Consider the following 17,983-nt stretch of genomic DNA (forward strand, 5'->3'; position numbering starts at 1 on the left):
TCAACATATCCTAAATACTGTTATTTAACTATATATATATATATATCTACACGCGATTAACTCTACGGCACGTACTCATACATATTCATCTACTACTACTATTGCTCGCCTGTTCCTATACTTACACTATTACCCTACATGACCCACAACGTCCCACATGCCGCTGCCCGTCCCACACCATGTGGGAGCACCCCCCCCCCCCTCCTCCCTCCCGCTCTCACACTATCAACTTGTTGATGGTGGAGGTCATCATTACCATTACTTTTCTTACTTTTACTTTTCTACTTCATTACTTTTACCATTACTTATCCCACCCTCCCCATCTTACCCGTACACACACACATTTTACCTACATGACCCAGAATGTTCCCCCCTGACGTACCCCGTCCCAATCTATGGACATCACACATACTTTTTTACTGTGATCGAGTTCAATCCAGAGGGTCTCCTCGGCTCTGGGTCTTAAAGTACGCTACTACCAGTGGAGTACCAGTACGCTACTACCAGTAGTACGGTCAGTGGAACAGTCTTAGAAGGTTGTAACAGAACCATGGGCACCACACCAGAAACAAATACCTATTTGATATTCCAAGAGTACGACTTAATCAAACTAGAAATGCTCTACAAATCAAGGGACCCAGAATGTGGAATGACCTTCCCAATCATGTCAAAGGCTGTATCTCTCTCAACCAGTTTAAGATGAAAACTAAGTACTACCTAATAAACTCAATGTAACATACTTTACCCCCAAATGTCAACCCATGTCTTACTATTTTTTAAACAATGCTGTTTGTTGACCAACTTGTATATTGGCTATTTAATTTCTACCATGTTCCCCCTTTTTTATCTTTTTTTTTATCTTTTTTTTCTTTCAATGCAATTTATAATTTAAGCTTAATTACTATTAAGTTTTAGTCTTAAGTGTTTTTTCCCCACCTTACCTTGCCCGAAACGCTATGCGTACTAGTGGCTTTAGGTATTGTATGTACTAGCTCTATCTAAAAATCAAAAATCAAAATGTTTATTTAGGTAAGGTACATACATAAAAGAGATTTTACAGAGAGTGATGGATTTATAGATAGGGCTAGTACATACAATGCCTAAAGCCACTATTACGCAAAGCGTTTCGGGCATAAAAACTTAAATGACTAAAGCTTAATACTAATTGAGCATAAAGAGTAAAATGAAACATGGAATGAAAACATGGCTGAAAAAGCAGCACAAATACAATTCTGTCGACAAACAGCGCTCCTTAAAAAAAAACAGACATTGGATGACATTAGAGGGGTAAGGTAGGTTACAGGGAATTTATTAGGTATAGCTTCGTTTTTATCTTAAACTGGTTGAGAGAGGTACAGTCTTTAACATGGTTGGGAAGGTCATTCCACAATCTGGGTCCCTTGATTTGTAGAGCATTTCTAGTTTGATTAAGTCGTACTCTAGGAATATCAAAACTGTATTTATTTCTGGCGTGGTGCTCATGGGTTCTGTTACAACCTTCTATGAAGCTTATGAGTTCAGGATTGGCATTACAGTTTAGCGTTTTATATATGTATAATACACATGAGAGAATGTGCAGTGACTTAATGTCTAACATATTCAGAGATTTGAGTAGGGGTACCGAGTGATGTCTGGGGCCAGAGTTGGATATTGTCCTAATAGCAGCTTTGTGTTGAGTAATTAGAGGACGTAAATGATTTTGGGTAGTAGAACCCCAAGCACAAATACCATAGTTGAGATATGGATAGACGAGGGAGTAATCTATAAATCAATCAGAATGTTTGTAACTCTGCATCTATGTATGCACTTTTCCTAAATAAAATATTATTATTATTATTATTATTGTATTTTTTTTTTGAGATATATACAAGAGTTGTTACATTCTTGTACAGCCACTAGTGACTAACTAGTACGCGTAGCGTTTCGGGCAGGTCCCTAGAATACGATCCCCGCCGCGAAGAATCGTTGTTACAACCAAGTACACATTTTACTGTTGAGTTAAACAGAGGCTACAGTTAAGGATTTGCGCCCAGTAAATCCTCCCCGGCCAGGATACGAACCCATGACAGCGCTCGCGGTTTATATACATAAACACTCGCCATGATCGCTAAATGAATTGTGGGGTTCAGTCCCTGAGCCCATTATGTGCCTCTGTAACCCTTTCCACTACCGCCCACAAGATGGGTATGGGGTGCATAATAAATGAACTAAACTAACTAACTTTTACTGTTGCGTCAAACAGAGGCTACAGTTAAGGATTTGCGCCCAGTAAATCCTCCCCGGCCAGGATACGAACCCATGACAAAGCGCTCGCGGAACGCCAGGCGAGTGTCTTACCACTGCACCACGGAGACTGATAGTCAGTATTAAAGCAGGAAATATCTCCCCTAATTCCATGTATGACTAACCACCCTGTGAGATGGGAATAATAGTTGAACCTATAGCTAATTCTTGGTCTACACTGTGTAATATCTCCTATAGAATAGGGTAGTAGCATATGCAGGCGATGAGTCACAATAACGTGGCTAATGTATGTTTACCAGACCACACACTAGAAGGTGAAGGGACGACGAGGTTTCGGTCCGTCCTGGACCATTCTCAAGTCGCACAATCGACTTGAGAATGGTCCAGGACGGACCGAAACGTCGTCGTCCCTTCACCTTCTATAGTGTGTGGTTTGGTCAACAGGGTAGTAGCATATTGCTGTGTATACCGCATTTTTATAATTAACTGCTGTGTTAATAACTGCTGTATTAATTTTGATAATTAATTGCTGTGTGTACCTCATTTTGATAATTAATTTGGACTGCCTTTGAGCAGCCTGAGGGCAGCAATATCCCAGGAACATCAACTAAATTTCGGAGACTTGAGGCAAAGTGAAATTCACACCAGTTACTCCATCCTAACTTTGAGAAAAAAAAATCATCTATCATCATTCTATTATGCATGAAGAACCGCACGTCTATGGGTCATCCAATAATGTTAGCAGACTTCTAGATGTTACCACTGCTAGGCTTAGTCTCGGCAACAAGTACCTTTGGGAGTTTGTAACATTTGCTGATGTAGATTTGACTAAATGTAAACTCTGTCAGCAGAACTATTCGCATACTTTGCGTCATTATATAATGGAATGTGAAAAAATTCCGGAATTTAGAGATAACACCATCAATAGTGTCCAAGAAATGTGTAAACTACTTCATTCATAATGACGTGCTGCCCGAAATCTTAGCGAAGTATCCAAAATTTGCTTACTGTAGGTAATGCATGCACATGACTATAGCCGTCGCCCAGTTGGGTGGGTGTGGAGCACATGACTGTAAAGCTGCCTAAAGAGAAAATATTAATTCAGGAAAACTTGGCTTATTAGGCAAATCGGGCCTTGCACAGTAGGCCGAAAAGTGCATTCTAGCTACTAGGTACGACATATACACACACTATCCTTAAGACGATAACGCATTATACGAAAGAAATGGGGACGAGATGACCGAACAATGGAGCAGAGGTTCGAGAAGCGTTGCCAGCTTGGCCATTTATTTTTTATTAATTTTTACCTGAATTTACCTGAGGGCTAATAACACTAAGGGCCCCGACGAAGACAGGAAACAGGCGGCTTGTCAAAGGTCTCCCATTTGCCCTGATGCTACAGGTGAATTTTTATATGTTAAATTTAAGATAATAATAAGTTATTTGCAAGTTTTTTTAATTATCAATTAAATTTCTTTCTTTATTATGCACCCCATACCCATCCCGTGGGCGGTGGTGTAAAGGATTACAGAGGCACATAATCGGTTCAGGAACTGAACCCTCTAGTTCGTTTAGCTAAGCAAATAACAATGTTTGACGCTAGTTACAAAATTATCAATGTTGTATACACATGTACACACCCTCATACATACATGTACATATATATATATATATATATATATATAAAACTTATATATACATATATAAATTTATATATACATATATAAAACGCTGAACTGTAATGCCAATCCTGACCTCAAAAGCTTCATTGAAGGTTGTAACAGAACCCATGAGCACCACACCAGGAATAAATACAGTTTTGATATTCCTAGAGTACGACTTAATCAAACTAGAAATGCTCTACAAATCAAGGGACCCAGAATGTGGAATGACCTTCCCAGCCATGTTAAAGACTGTACCTCTCTCAACCAGTTTAAGATAAAAACTAAACAATACCTAATAAATTCCCTGTAACCCTCCTCACTCCTTTATTGTCAACCCATGTCTGTTATTTTATATTATTATTATTATTTTTTTTTTTTTAATCAACACTGTTTGTCAACCTATTGTATTTGTGCTGCTTTTTCAGTCATGTTCCCCCTTTTTTTTATCTTTATTTGAATTTGTTTTCAACACTTTTTATTCTTTATGCTCAATTAGTATTAAGTTCTAGATATTAATGTTTTTCTTGCCCGAAACGCATTGCGTAATAGTGGCTTTAGGCATTGTATGTGCTAGCTCTATCTATATATCAATCCATTAATGTAACATCACTTGTATGTATGTACCTTACCTGAATAAACATATTTATTTATTTATTTATATATATATATATATATATATATATATATATATATATATATATATATATATATATATATTATTAAATATGACCGAAAAAGTAAGATTAATAATTCTAACACGAATTTTCTCAATCTTTCGTACATTACGCTTCACTGTTGGAGGTAAATCAAAAATCACTTCTCCAAAATTCATTTTTATTTCTAGTCTGACGCGACACGGGCGCATTTCGTAAAACTTATTACATTTTCAAAGACTTCACAAATACACAACTGATTAGAACTTACGTATCTCTGAGTTTATATCTACATTTGAGTGAGGTGGGAAGGATGATGTGGCATTAGAACAAGATGGGATATTAATAGGGTATTAAAAGTATCAACACAAGACAGAACAGAAACAATGGGTATTGAATAGAAGTGTTTGTAGAAAGCCTATTGGTCCATATTTCTTGATGCTTCTATATTGGAGTAGAGTCTTGAGGTGGGTAGACTCCACTCCAATATAGAAGCATCAAGAAATATGGACCAATAGGCTTTCTACAAACACTTCTATTCAATACCCATTGTTTCTGTTCTGTCTTGTGTTGATACTTTTAATACCCTATTAATATCCCATCTTGTTCTAATGCCACATCATCCTTCCCACCTCACTCAAATGTAGATATAAACTCAGAGATACGTAAGTTCTAATCAGTTGTGTATTTGTGAAGTCTTTGAAAATGTAATAAGTTTTACGAAACGCGCCCGTGTCGCGTCAGACTAGAAATAAAAATGAATTTTGGAGAAGTGATTTTTGATTTACCTCCAACAGTGAAGCGTAATGTACGAAAGATTGAGAAAATTCGTGTTAGAATTATTAATCTTACTTTTTCGGTCATATTTAATAATATATTTATTTATTTATTTATTTATTTATGCATATACAAGAATGTACATAAGGAATGTGAGGATACAAATATGGTAATTACAGTCTTGTAAAGCCACTAGCACGCACAGCGTTTCGGGCAGAACGCTGTGCGTTCGCTGTGCGCTGTATATGTCTACAGGAAAGACTGCTACCAAAATATACTAATATATATATATATATATATATATATATATATATATATATATATATATATATATATATATATATATATATATATATATATATATATATATATATATATATTCAGTTGCTTATTGTCCTGGGGACCATTCAGGCTTGTTCGCATATATATATATTCTGAAGATATATTTAATGAAGATGTATTTAATATACGAAAGTACTTAAGGAAATTTCCTGTTTCATTTTTCCTCCGTGGTCTGACATTGTCACATTCTTAATCACGTGTTTATTTTCGTGATATACACACACACATATATATATATATATATATATATATATATATATATATATATATATATATATATATATATATATATATATATATATATATATATATATATATATATATATACGTATACATATATACATACACATACATATCAAATCACCCACACAAATGCATCAATAATCTTTGTGTCACAAGTGATCAACAAGAGGCTCACCACAACTATACAAGGCACTTTACATCTATGGTGTGTCACACAGTTACTAGTCTTGCTCCACACCCACCCAACTGGGCGGCAGCTTTACAGTTATGTGCTCCACACCCACCCAACTGGGCGGCGGCTATAGTCATGTGCATGCATTACCTACAGTAAATTTATTAAATATTAACTCCCTCCACACATTCTCTTGTGCCAACTACATTTACAAAACCTTTTTCTTAAATGCAAACCATGCTCTGAAACTTTCCCTGGACAGATGTAATAGGACCCATTATCACCACACCAGAAATAAATATCTCTTTGATATCCCCAGGGTCAAACTTAATCTGTGTAAACACTCTATGCAAATTAAGGGACCTAGTCTATGGAACTCACTCCCTAGTGAATTGAAAAACTGTAAAACTTTTGCCTTATTTAAAAGCAAAACCAAAAAGTACCTAACTTCATCTTCTTAGTTTCCTACACTGAGCTTTAAATTTGCTCTGTACCTAGTGTTACCCAATCTCCTAATTTTTATGTAATATCAAACAACCTTATCATTGTGTTCATTGCTGTCTTCTTTTATGTGCTAGCCATATGCTGTATTGTGACTACCAATTTTTGTCAACTACCATTCATGCTGTCATTGCAATCAATCTTATATTGTTTCTGCTGTATTGTGCCTACCAATTTGTTGTCAACTACCATTCAAGCTGTCATTGCAATCAATCTTAGCTACCTATGTGCTTTAATATACTGTACCTACAATTTTCTCTCATCTTTTTTTTTTCATTTCATGTAATCTGTTATCATTTTTTTGTCTATAAATTTTGCAAGTATTTACCTCCTTAAAATTTTCTTAGATTAAGGACCTGCCCGAAACGCTGCGCGTGCTAGTGGCTTTACAAGACTGTAATTACCATATTTGTATCCTCACATTCCTTATGTACATTCTTGCATATGCATAAATAAATAAATAAGTAAATAAACTGTAAGCAAATTTTGGATACTTCGCTAAGATTTCGGGCAGCACATCATTATGAATGAAGTACTTACACATTTCTTGGACACTATTGATGGTGTTATCTCTAAATTCCGGAATTTTTTCACATTCCATTATATAATGACGCAAAGTATGCGAATAGTTCTGCTGACAGATGTTAGCAGACTTCTAGATGTTACCACTGCTAGGCTTAGGCTCGGCTACAAGTACCTCTGGGAGTTTTTAACATCTGCTGATGTAGATTTGACTAAATTTAGGGAGTAAGCTAGGTTACATGGAGTTTATTAGGTGGTATTTAGTTTTCCTCTTAAAATGGTTGAGAGGTACAGCCTTTGACATAATCGGGAAGGTCATTCCACATTCTGGGTCCCTTCATTTGTAGAGCATTTCTAGTTTGGTTAGGGCGCACTCTTGGAATATCAAATTCAAAATAAAAAAAAGATAGATATTTATTTCTGGTGTAGTACCTATGGGTTCTGTTACAACCTTCTAGGAAGCGTTTAACGTCAGGATTGGCATTACAGTTCAGAGTTTTAAATATAAGATAGTTTAGTTGATTTATTATGCACCCCATACCCATCTTGTGGGCGATAGTGATGTAAAGTGAGCGAGAATGTATGTATACGAAGTGGTGTACGAAGAGACCAAGAGGGTGAGCTAAGTGAGTAAGAGCTTCACTCAGTGTTCAGTATACCTGAGTTTACCTCAGGGATACCATCTCTATAGTGGCCTCCACGAGGACAAGAAGCTGACGTCTTGTCAAAGGTCCCCCTATCTGTCCTGATGATTTTATCCACATAACTACCCCACGCTCAGTAGTCAGTATACCTGTAAACCATCCCTAAAACTACCCCATACTCAGTGGTCAGTTTAAATTGTTTTATTTATTTTATATATAAAAGAAGGTTAATTGGGTTTGAGAGTACATTTCCTCCAAGCAAGTACCTAACAAGCAAGTACCAAGTACCTAGCAAGAGAGTTTACATTTCTTGTAAAGCCACTTGTACTATAGCGTTTCGGGCCGGTCCTTCTAATTACCCAAAGCTACCCAGCGCTTCCTAGTATTACGTAAGTAACGAAGAAATATGATATATTTACTCACTATAACGTTGGTGCTGAAGGTAGAACATGGAAAAAAGCATATTGTTGCTCTGAAATAATATACGTTTATAACGAAATTAGACGAAACTAAGTGGCATGAGAGGCCATAGGAAGTCGACGCTCTAAGCGACAATGTTGTGGAGCGACTTATCTAAGATATGCAGACGATGAGTCACAATAACGTGGCTGAAGTATGTTGACCAGACCACACACTAGAAGGCTTCAAGACATACACACACAATCGACTTGAGAATGGTCCAAGACAGACCGAAACGTCGTCGTCCCTTCACCTTCTAGTGTGTGGTCTGGTCAACTTATCCAAGATATATTGTTGCCTACAGGGTTATATTAAGTTATGTTTGGATAGGTTAGGTTTAGTTAGTTTATGTTTGGGTAGGTTGGTTAGGTTAGGTAGGTACAGAAGGCTGATATATCAGCTAACACTCTCCAAGCAACAATGAGTCTTAGATAAGATGCTCCACAACATTGTCACTTGGACAGTCGACTTGCTTTGGCATCACCAGCTGCTTATTTCCTTCTAATTACGTTATGAAATGATACTTTTCTGAGTAAAAATATGTTTTTCCATGTTCTACATTCAGCACCAACATTTTAATGAATAAATATATCATATTTATTCATTACTAACGTAGTATTAGGAAGCTTTGGGTAACTTGTTAGGAAGCTTTCAGTAGCTTTGGGTAATTAGACGGACCCGTTCAGGCAGGTCCTTAATCTAACAAATAATATTAAAATAAGTAGGTAATTTCTAGCAAAATTTATAAAATGTTAACGGGTACGTTGTAAGAAAATTTGACAAAGATTAGTAGGCACATTAAAGCACCTGATAGCACATATAAGGTGACAGCACTGTTCATAAGGTAAAGTTGTATGCTTAAATACATATACTGTATAGCACACAATATGTGTTCAGTATAACAACCATGATATAAGATGATATTAATGATTACAATGGTAAAGTTATGTGGCTTAGGTACATATATTGGGGGATTTAGTAGAACTAAATACAGTGTGAGTTTAAAGCATTAGGTGGTAAACTATGAAGATGATATTACAGTACATACTTTTTGTTTTTGAATAAGGCAAAAGATGGACAGCTTTTCAATTCGTTAGAGAGTGAGTTCCATTGACTAGGTACCTTTATTTGCATAGTGTTTACACAGATTTAGTTTGACTGGGGATATCAAAGAGATATTTATTTCTGGTGTGGTGATTATGGGTCCTATTACATCTGTCAAGGGAGAGTTTCAGAACAGGGTTTGCATTAAAGAACAGGGTTTTGTAAATGCAGATGGCACAAGAGAATGTGTGGAGTGAGTTTATTTGTTTAGTATGTTTAGGGATTTAAACAGGTGTAATAGTCAACAAAATAAAATCCAGCCCATCAACCGTGAAGAGCTCAGTTCCCCAGGGTACTGTGCTTGCTCCAGTACTTTTTCTCATCCTCATATCGGACATAGACAAGAACACAACCTATAGCACTGTATCATCCTTTGCAGATGACACTAGGATCTTCATGAGAGTAGGCAACATAGAGGACACAGAAAACCTCCAGTCAGATGTAGATCAGGTCTTTCTATGGGCTACAGAAAATAATATGGTGTTTAATGAAGATAAGTTCCAGCTCATGCGCTATGGAAAAAATTAAAATATAAAAACAGAAACCACGTACAAAACTCAGGCAAATCATAACATAGAACGTAAAGGCAATGTAAAGGATCTGGGTGTACTCATGTCGGAAGACCTTACCTTTAAGGAACACAATAAAGTAGCCGTCACAACTGCAAGAAAAATGACAGGTTGGATAACAAGAACTTTTCACACTAGAGATGCTATACCGATGATGACACTTTTCAAAACGCTTGTGCTCTCTAGAGTGGAGTACTGCTGCACAATGACAGCCCCTTTCAAAGCTGGAGAAATTGCTGGCCTGGAGAGCGTGCAGAGATCCTTTACTGCTAGAATCCACTCAGTAAAACATCTAAACTATTGGGACCGACTAAAGAGCCTAAATCTGTACTCCCTTGAGCGCAGGCGGGAGAGATACATAATAATTTACACGTGGAAAATATTAGAGGGGCTGGTCCCAAACCTGCACACAGAAATAACATCACATGAGACCAGAAGACATGGCAGGATGTGCAGAATACCCCCGTTAAAACGCGGAGGTGCATCAGGTACTCTGAGAGAGAATTCTATCAACATCAGAGGCCCGAGACTGTTCAACTCGCTTCCGCTACACATAAGGGACATAACTGGCAATCCCCTCACAGTGTTCAAGAGAGAACTGGATAAGCACCTCCAAAGGATACCTGATCAACCAGGCTGTGACTCATATGTCAGGCTGCGAGCAGCCGCGTCCAACAGCCGCGTCCAACAGCCGCGTCCAACAGCCGCGTCCAACAGCCTGGTTGATCAGTCCAGCAACCAGGAGGCCTGGTCGACGACCGGGCCGCGGGGACGCTAAGCCCCGGAAGCACCTCAAGACTTAAAGGGGGGGGGGGCTGAGTGATGTATATATACAATACAATACAATTTTATTTAGGTAAGGTACATACATACAATAAATATTTACAAGGATTGTTTGACTTATAGGTAGAGCTAGTACATACAATGCCTAAAGCCACTATTACGCAAAGCGTTTCGGGCATAAAATGTCTGAAAGCAGAGTTTCTTATTGTTCTGATAGCAGATTTTTGTAGTTTGCAGTGGTTGAACCCCCATGCACAGATACCATAAGTAAGATAGGGATAGATTAGTGCATAGTATAGTGAGAGGAGAGTAGAGTTAGGTACATAATATCTGATTTTTGAGAGTATACCAACGGTTTTAGACTCTTAGTTATGTGTTGTATGTAGGTGCTGAAGTTGAAGCACCTTTTCCAGTTTGTTGACGTGCTTCTGAAGATATGGGCATTTGGGCACCATACAACGTATTTATGTTTTTGGGCATATTTTCTATCTAGAACCACTCCTAGATTTATTTTATTTTACTTATTTATTTATTTATACAAGAAGGTACATTGGGATTGTGAGGATATATAATATAGTACTGTAATTACAATCTTGTAAAGCTACTAGTACGTGCAGCGTTTCGGGCGGGTCCCTAATCTAAGAAAATTTTAAGTAGGTAAATACTTGCAAAATTTATAAAAAATGATAAAGTTACAAGGCAAGAAAAAAAAATAATCTCTTGAGAGATTATTAATCTCTTGAAAGAGATCTCTTTCTTTATCATAATTTGTTAAAGCTTTTTCACATAAATTGTAGGTTGTGTGGCCTAATTTTATCCTTTTCCACATTCCATAACATGGCACTTATTCATATTAAATTCCATTTCTCAAGTGGTGCTCCATACACTTATTTTGTCCAGGTATTCTCGAAAGGCATGACAATGCCCCACATTATGTCCCATATAGGCATAATAATATGTTCATACTGGACAATATACCAACTAACCAATATAACTAACAGGGAGACAAATTAATGACATCGAAATAGAGAGTGAGCTAGGGAACAGTGATCACAATGAAATCGTATTTAGCATAGAATGGAATAGGTGTAAGAGAGAATTCTGTTAAAGTGCTAGATTTCTGAAAAGCTGATTTTAATGGGCTAAGAAGTTTTTAAGGTGTAATAAATTGGACAGATCTAGGCATGGGGGGGATGGTTGCCGGGCTTGGAATGAGACATGAACCTAGCAATGGGTGACATAACAAGGGATTGAAATGTGGATTCAAAATATAACTTACTCAAAAATATTCTAAGCAAAGCACAGGAGTATAGTATACCATACAAATTTATTGTATCGAATAATAATGACCCAAAATGCATAACAGTGGATCTGAAGAAACTTATAGGTAAAAAAAAGCTTGGTACAAAAGAATTAAGAATGGGGAAGTCAGTCTAAAACAAGATTTCGTCCAACTGGTTAGAAATGTTAAAAAAAAAGAGAAGGAAGGCAAAATGTCATCCTGCCATACACTTGCTGTCATGTGTTCAAGAACTAGCAACAGCAGTCATGCTGTCAGTACTGTATATATGTTTACAATAATGTCATTCTGTCATGTACATGAAATTATATGCATTTTAATTTACTATTTCTCCCCAGACGTGTTCTTTGAGAGCCTACACAAGTTACAATAGTAACGTAAGATGAGCGACCTTGGTAAGGAGATAGCGGAGCTCCATGCCTCTTTTGATGCCCATACCAAGGGGAAAAAACGGGAGGCAGTAGAGTGGCAGCACAGCAGCAGTTCTCTTGCTCGAAGAAACAGAGCTAAAGGTATTGAAAACGTGTATTTGGGATTTGGCTAATTTAATCTCCATTATTTAAATGTAATTATTAATAACCACAGTTGGTATATTAACATCAGTCTTGAGTCATGCTTGTCTATTACTGGGTGTACACTCTGAATCTTCCCTTGTTAAGTGCAACCCCAATTCAGCCAACGACTTCGTTGCAGTGCTCATGAAGTGGGGACCAACCCCCACTTCATTGCAGCAAGGATTTCGTTATAACTGGAGATGGCTCTAGGAGGCCCATATTTGTGAACGAAAACCGGGAAATCTTTCCCGGTTGTATTTTCCGCTTTCTGAGGTTCCGCAGTATTTTAAGCCTCTCAGTGGTTTCCACACTGGAGACTTACTGATTGCATCATTCTAATTTTTCCTTTGTGGCCATTTATCATTTACTACCCTGTGTCTTTTCACGCTCGGGTCCTTCATTTTCTGCTCCATGCCTTCTCATGGTGTTCCCCGACAGGAAGGTCGAGAGAGGAATATTATCAATGCCGAAGAATGGTATGCCGAAGATAATGGTAACAGCAGCCACATTTGAGGGCTAAAGCAAAGGTTCTAATACTTAGGGATTTTAACACTTTCATTGCCTGATCATGCATATTACATCACAGAACCAAAATTTGGAGAGTGCGTGATGACGCAAACGGTGTCATTAATTAAAAAATTAAAAAAAAATTAATTTATTGTCCGAATACTATGGGACATGTTTTAAAATGTTCGCCAACGTCTTTCCATTCTCTGTATACCCCATGTGGCAGCCTGACCCCACCGTGTGGGCGCCCACCCACGCTGGAGGCTCACTGTTCTCATGACCTCACTCGTGACAGCTGCGGCCTCCCCTTGAGTTGAAAATTTTCCCTATTCCATTTTTTTATCTTGGATATTTGTTGTTACTGGCTTTATAAACACTGCAAATTGACTTCCAGATGGATACTGATCAAGAACATAGCCAATCCATGACAAAAGCATAGAAAGAAACACATATGAGGGAACAGATATTGAGTGTTTGTCGAAAGTATAGAAAAGTGAGACATATGTTCTTATATGCAAATATCCCTTTACAGCATTCTATTTTGAATAATTTGATACCAAATTGAATGATGTAGCATGAAAATTGAGGTGAGAAAGCTGAAAAGAGAATAAACATTGGAGTTGTGAGCTCACGGGCAATGCTCGGGCTACCTTGCAGTGCACGGCAAGTCTAAAGTACTGTATAGGAAAGTGAGACTTATGTGTTCTTATATGCAAATATTCCTTTACAGAATTATATTGGGAACAATTTGATATCAAATTGAACGATGTAGCAAAAAAATCGAGGTGAGAAAGCTGAAAAAAGTTTAAACATCGGAGTGTTGTGGTGAGCTCACAGGTAATACTCGGCCGACCTTGTGGTGTGCAATGGGTCGCCCGCCAGCCCAGCGAAAGTGTTAACTACAGGGAAATAGACTTGTCAACAAAGGGTCCTCACCAGGGAGCTGGAATATGGAAAACAAGGTTCGTGGATGCTACAGACTAACACTTCCTGTGACAGCATACCACAGAAAGTTTGCTACACACTCTCTCGTGAGCTGACACGAGAAAGAGGAGGTGATCTACTGGCCTTCCTTGACCTGGTGTTTACCCAAAATGAAGGTACAGTGACTTCTCGACTTATGATTTCCCCTACTTACGATTTTTTCGAGTTACAATGTAAATTTGGTCGGAAAATGCGGCTCGACTTATGATCATGTCACCGACTAACGATATTTGTTGATACGCGTTCGGGTCGACCAAGCGCATGGATCCTGGTGGCATGGGCCGACCTGCCTCAGTTTACCAGAGCCACCCACTTAGTGATGATCATGCTTGTAAGAAATTCCATTATTTTGGTGTTTTTTTGTTTTTTGCACATAAAAGTAATTATTATATATCATGCTATGGGTCCCAAGAAAGTCAGTGGTAGGGTTCAACATATGAAAACACATGTGAGGATGACCATAGAGGCAGTACAGAATGTCCCTTCCTCAAAAATTAAGAAAATGTGTGCAGCATGGTTAAGAACTGCAAACTTGTGCTGAAACGACTCGCCCAAATCAAGCTGCACTAGGCCATTGCCTTAACCTTTTCAATGGCACTGAGGCATCACTACAGACAAATGTTAAAATGAAGGGGAAAAACAAATCTCCATGGACAAATTTTTAGTGAGACAAACAATGAGTGAACCACAACCAGGTCCTAGTGGTATGCAGGCAAAACGTAGGAGAGTGTACCCCAGAGAAATCATCACTGCCTGATGTTATAATTGAAAGGGACTTCCCTTCCAAACAGTAATACCTCTCCTCCCTCCTCCTCACCATCTTCCATACGCCAACAAGAGTCCTCGATAAAGGTAAGATAAACCTATGTACTGTTTTGTAGTTAGAGAAAAAAAATGTATTCAGTATAAAATGTATTTTTAAGTTAATATTTTTGGGGGTATGGAACGGATTAATTCAATTCCCATTATTTCTTATGGGAAAATGCGTTTCAACTTACTATGTTTCGACTTACAACCCGTCTCTGGGAACAGATTAAAATCGTAAATCAAGGCCCACTGTATTGAGAACTTAAATGAGGTATCACTAAGAGCCAGTGACCACTGCATTATTGTTTGATTACATTGTAGAACTGAAAGAGGCGTTGGAAATAGGACAAAGCGCAAACGAGAATACAGAAGAGGGGACTAAAAGTAATAATAATAATAATAATAATAATAATAATAATAATAATAATAATTTTTATTTAGGTAAGGTACATACATAAAGAGATTTTACAAAGTTTGTTGGCTTTATAGATAGAGCTAGTACATACAATGCCTAAAGCCACTATTACGCAAAGCGTTTCGGGCAGGAAAAACATTAAAAGGGGGTTATAGATTATCTGCAGGAGGTTCATTGGCAGACTGAAATGGAAAGAAATTCAGCAAATGAGATGATGGAACTTATAACACAGAAATGGAAACAAACAACAAAATAGCTCACACCTCTGAGGAGGGAAGTGGACAAAAGGAGAATGGCAAACCCATGGAACAGTAGTGTAAAGAGAAAAAGGAGAAAGCACAATAAGCATGGAGAAAATATAGGGACAACCAACAGCATGATTGATCAGACGACCAACCGGGAGACCCGGACACCGGGCTACGGAGCCGTTGATCCCCGGAAGCTACACAAGATAGGTAGACATGGGTACAGATACAAATAGGAAGGCCCAAAGTGGGCCAGGGACAAGTACACTAGAATCAGGAGGGCAGCAGAGCAGCAGTTTGAGAATGACATTGCAGCAAAAGCAACGAGCCAACCTAAGTTGCTGCACAGTCATATGGAAGAAAACAACAAAACAAGACCATGTGATTAGACTATGCAAACAAGGAGGAACACTCTTGGAGAATGACAAAGAAGTGTGTGAAGAACTCAACAAGAGGTTCCAAGAGGTCTTTAAACCAGAACCAGATTGGTGTCCAAGTTGGATGACAACTCATAACCAGAAACAACACTAGACAAAATGGAAGTTAATGTAGAAGAGGAAAAATATATCTGGAGAAACCAGATGTAACAAAAGCAGTAGGACCAGACCAGATATAACCATGGTTACTGAAGGAAGCTGCAGGGATCTTGAGTTAACCGCTAACTGTAGTGTTCAGCATTACACTAAAGACAGGAGAGCTACTGGGAAATTGAAAAAAGGCAAATGTAGTTCCAGTATTCAAGAAAGGGAACAGACATGAAGCATTAAACTATAGACCATTGTCAATAATGTGCATTCCATGCAAGGTTCTAGAAAAGTCGTGAGAAAATTGATTGTAGAACATTTGACGAACTTAAAGTTTATACCCGATGTACAACACAGCTTCAGAGAGAAAATCATGCTTAACAAACTTGCTTTAATTCTACAAGAGGCTCACCAAAATAAAACACAAGAAGAAAGGATTAGTAAACTGCATCTTTTCAGACTTCTGAAAAGCACTCTGCTGATCATCTCATGTTGTCTAGGTCTTCACTTTTCATTTGGCTTTAGCTGAGCTTATCTTGGTTGTTGTTAACTTGGCCTTTTTCTTCACCGTTTTCTATATTTGAGCCTTCTCTCCTCTAAGTTGCTCGTGCTCCTTCTGAATTGTTTATCAAGAGGTCAGATTCTAGTCCTGGCTTCTGATGCACACTTATGAATCTTTGAGTCTGGTATGGTAATGTAGGTTTGCATATTACCAGGTGGGTAGCTCAGAGAGGCACCAAGAGAAGCATCAGAAAGAGGCATTTCCTTACATTCAACACTGGATTTTTTATCTTACATGCTCCCCTCTTCTCTTTCAGAGGGTCAGTTCTGGTAGGCTGGAAAATTTCTGGAGCCTGATGTTTGGATGTGGCCCTGTGGTGCCAGCATCATAAGCTCTAGAGAATCACTGATATGCTCCACAGAATGTGGCATTTCATTACACTCTAGACCACTATTTTTTCAGGCCTGAAACAACGCTTTCAAAGGATCTGTCCAACATGTAACATTACAATAAATGTTGGAAGACACTTGTGTGATTGTGGCTACAGCTTCATTGAAGCCAGGCGTAAAGCTGAGCGGGAAAAGGAAGCACGCCAAATGGAAAGTGGGAAAAAAGCTGCTAACAACAGAATTCTTGCCAGGTCACTCACTGCTATTAAGAAGCATGTAAGTACACTACCATAAAGTTTACTGGCTGTTCAATATAGTACAGGTATTATCACCTTCACGTACATGAATACAAAATCAGTTGAATAACATTGGCTGCCCAAGACAAACATATAATTATAATTAATGTACTGATGTTGAATATATAGACTAACTACTGTATAAGCTCGCTTATCCAAATTATATGGGAAGGATTGCCTGCCGGATAAGCAGAATTCTTACCGAGAAAGTCTAAAAGTAAACAAATGTAAAAAATTTTGTACCACAACCAACATAATTTGAATTTCCACACTATAATTTAAAAATATAGCAATACAGTACTGTAATTTAATACAGAAACTTATACAGAAAGTTAAATTATATACATAATACAGAAAGCTTTCCATGTTATAGTTCATCTTCTTGATTGATGCTGCATACAGTACAGTGCATCTTACCTTGTTGAGCAGGCAGGCAGGTTAGGTAGGAAGGCAGCAGGGGACAGGGTGGGCAGTAGAGTAGGTGTGTGTGGGCATAGTGGATTTGGGCAAGCAGGCAGCAGAAAGAGCAGGTGGCAAAGTGGGCAGGTGGGTGATAGGCCACATAGAGTAACAAGGTTGGTGGCAGGGCGGGCATAGTAGGAGGATTGGCAGGTGGGCATATGGCAAAGTGAGTGGGCGAGTGAGTAATAAGGCAGACAGCTGAAGGTGGGTGGGAAGCTGTTGCGGGTGTACAGCAGGCGGCAGAGCGAGTGGGCAGGTGGCAGCGTGGGCATGCGAGTGAGTAGCAGGGCAGACAGCAAAGGGTGGGCAGGAAGGTGGCAG

At 38.3% G+C, this 17,983-nt stretch overlaps 1 protein-coding gene across 11 annotated transcripts in view; it reads left to right on the forward strand.

Moving 5' to 3' along the window:
- The first annotated feature begins 7,605 nt into the window (after positions 1-7,605).
- Positions 7,606-17,983, forward strand: part of LOC123755487 (uncharacterized) — a 52,464-nt gene continuing 42,086 nt past the window's right edge. For 3 of the 11 annotated variants that reach the window (XM_045738246.2, XM_069327671.1, XM_069327672.1), the window contains exons 1-3: positions 7,738-7,947; positions 12,316-12,489; positions 16,978-17,180. In XM_045738246.2, the coding sequence (XP_045594202.1) occupies positions 12,360-12,489; positions 16,978-17,180 (333 nt within the window). In that variant the 5' untranslated portion in view covers positions 7,738-7,947; positions 12,316-12,359. Of the gene's footprint in view, positions 7,948-7,975; positions 8,152-8,222; positions 8,488-8,918; positions 9,066-12,315; positions 12,490-16,977; positions 17,181-17,983 lie in introns of those variants that run through there. The other 8 variants (XM_069327663.1, XM_069327664.1, XM_069327662.1 and 5 more) reach the window with 8 other exon arrangements.

This window comes from Procambarus clarkii, chromosome 20 (assembly GCF_040958095.1).
Source record: "Procambarus clarkii isolate CNS0578487 chromosome 20, FALCON_Pclarkii_2.0, whole genome shotgun sequence".
NCBI lineage: Eukaryota > Metazoa > Arthropoda > Malacostraca > Decapoda > Cambaridae > Procambarus > Procambarus clarkii.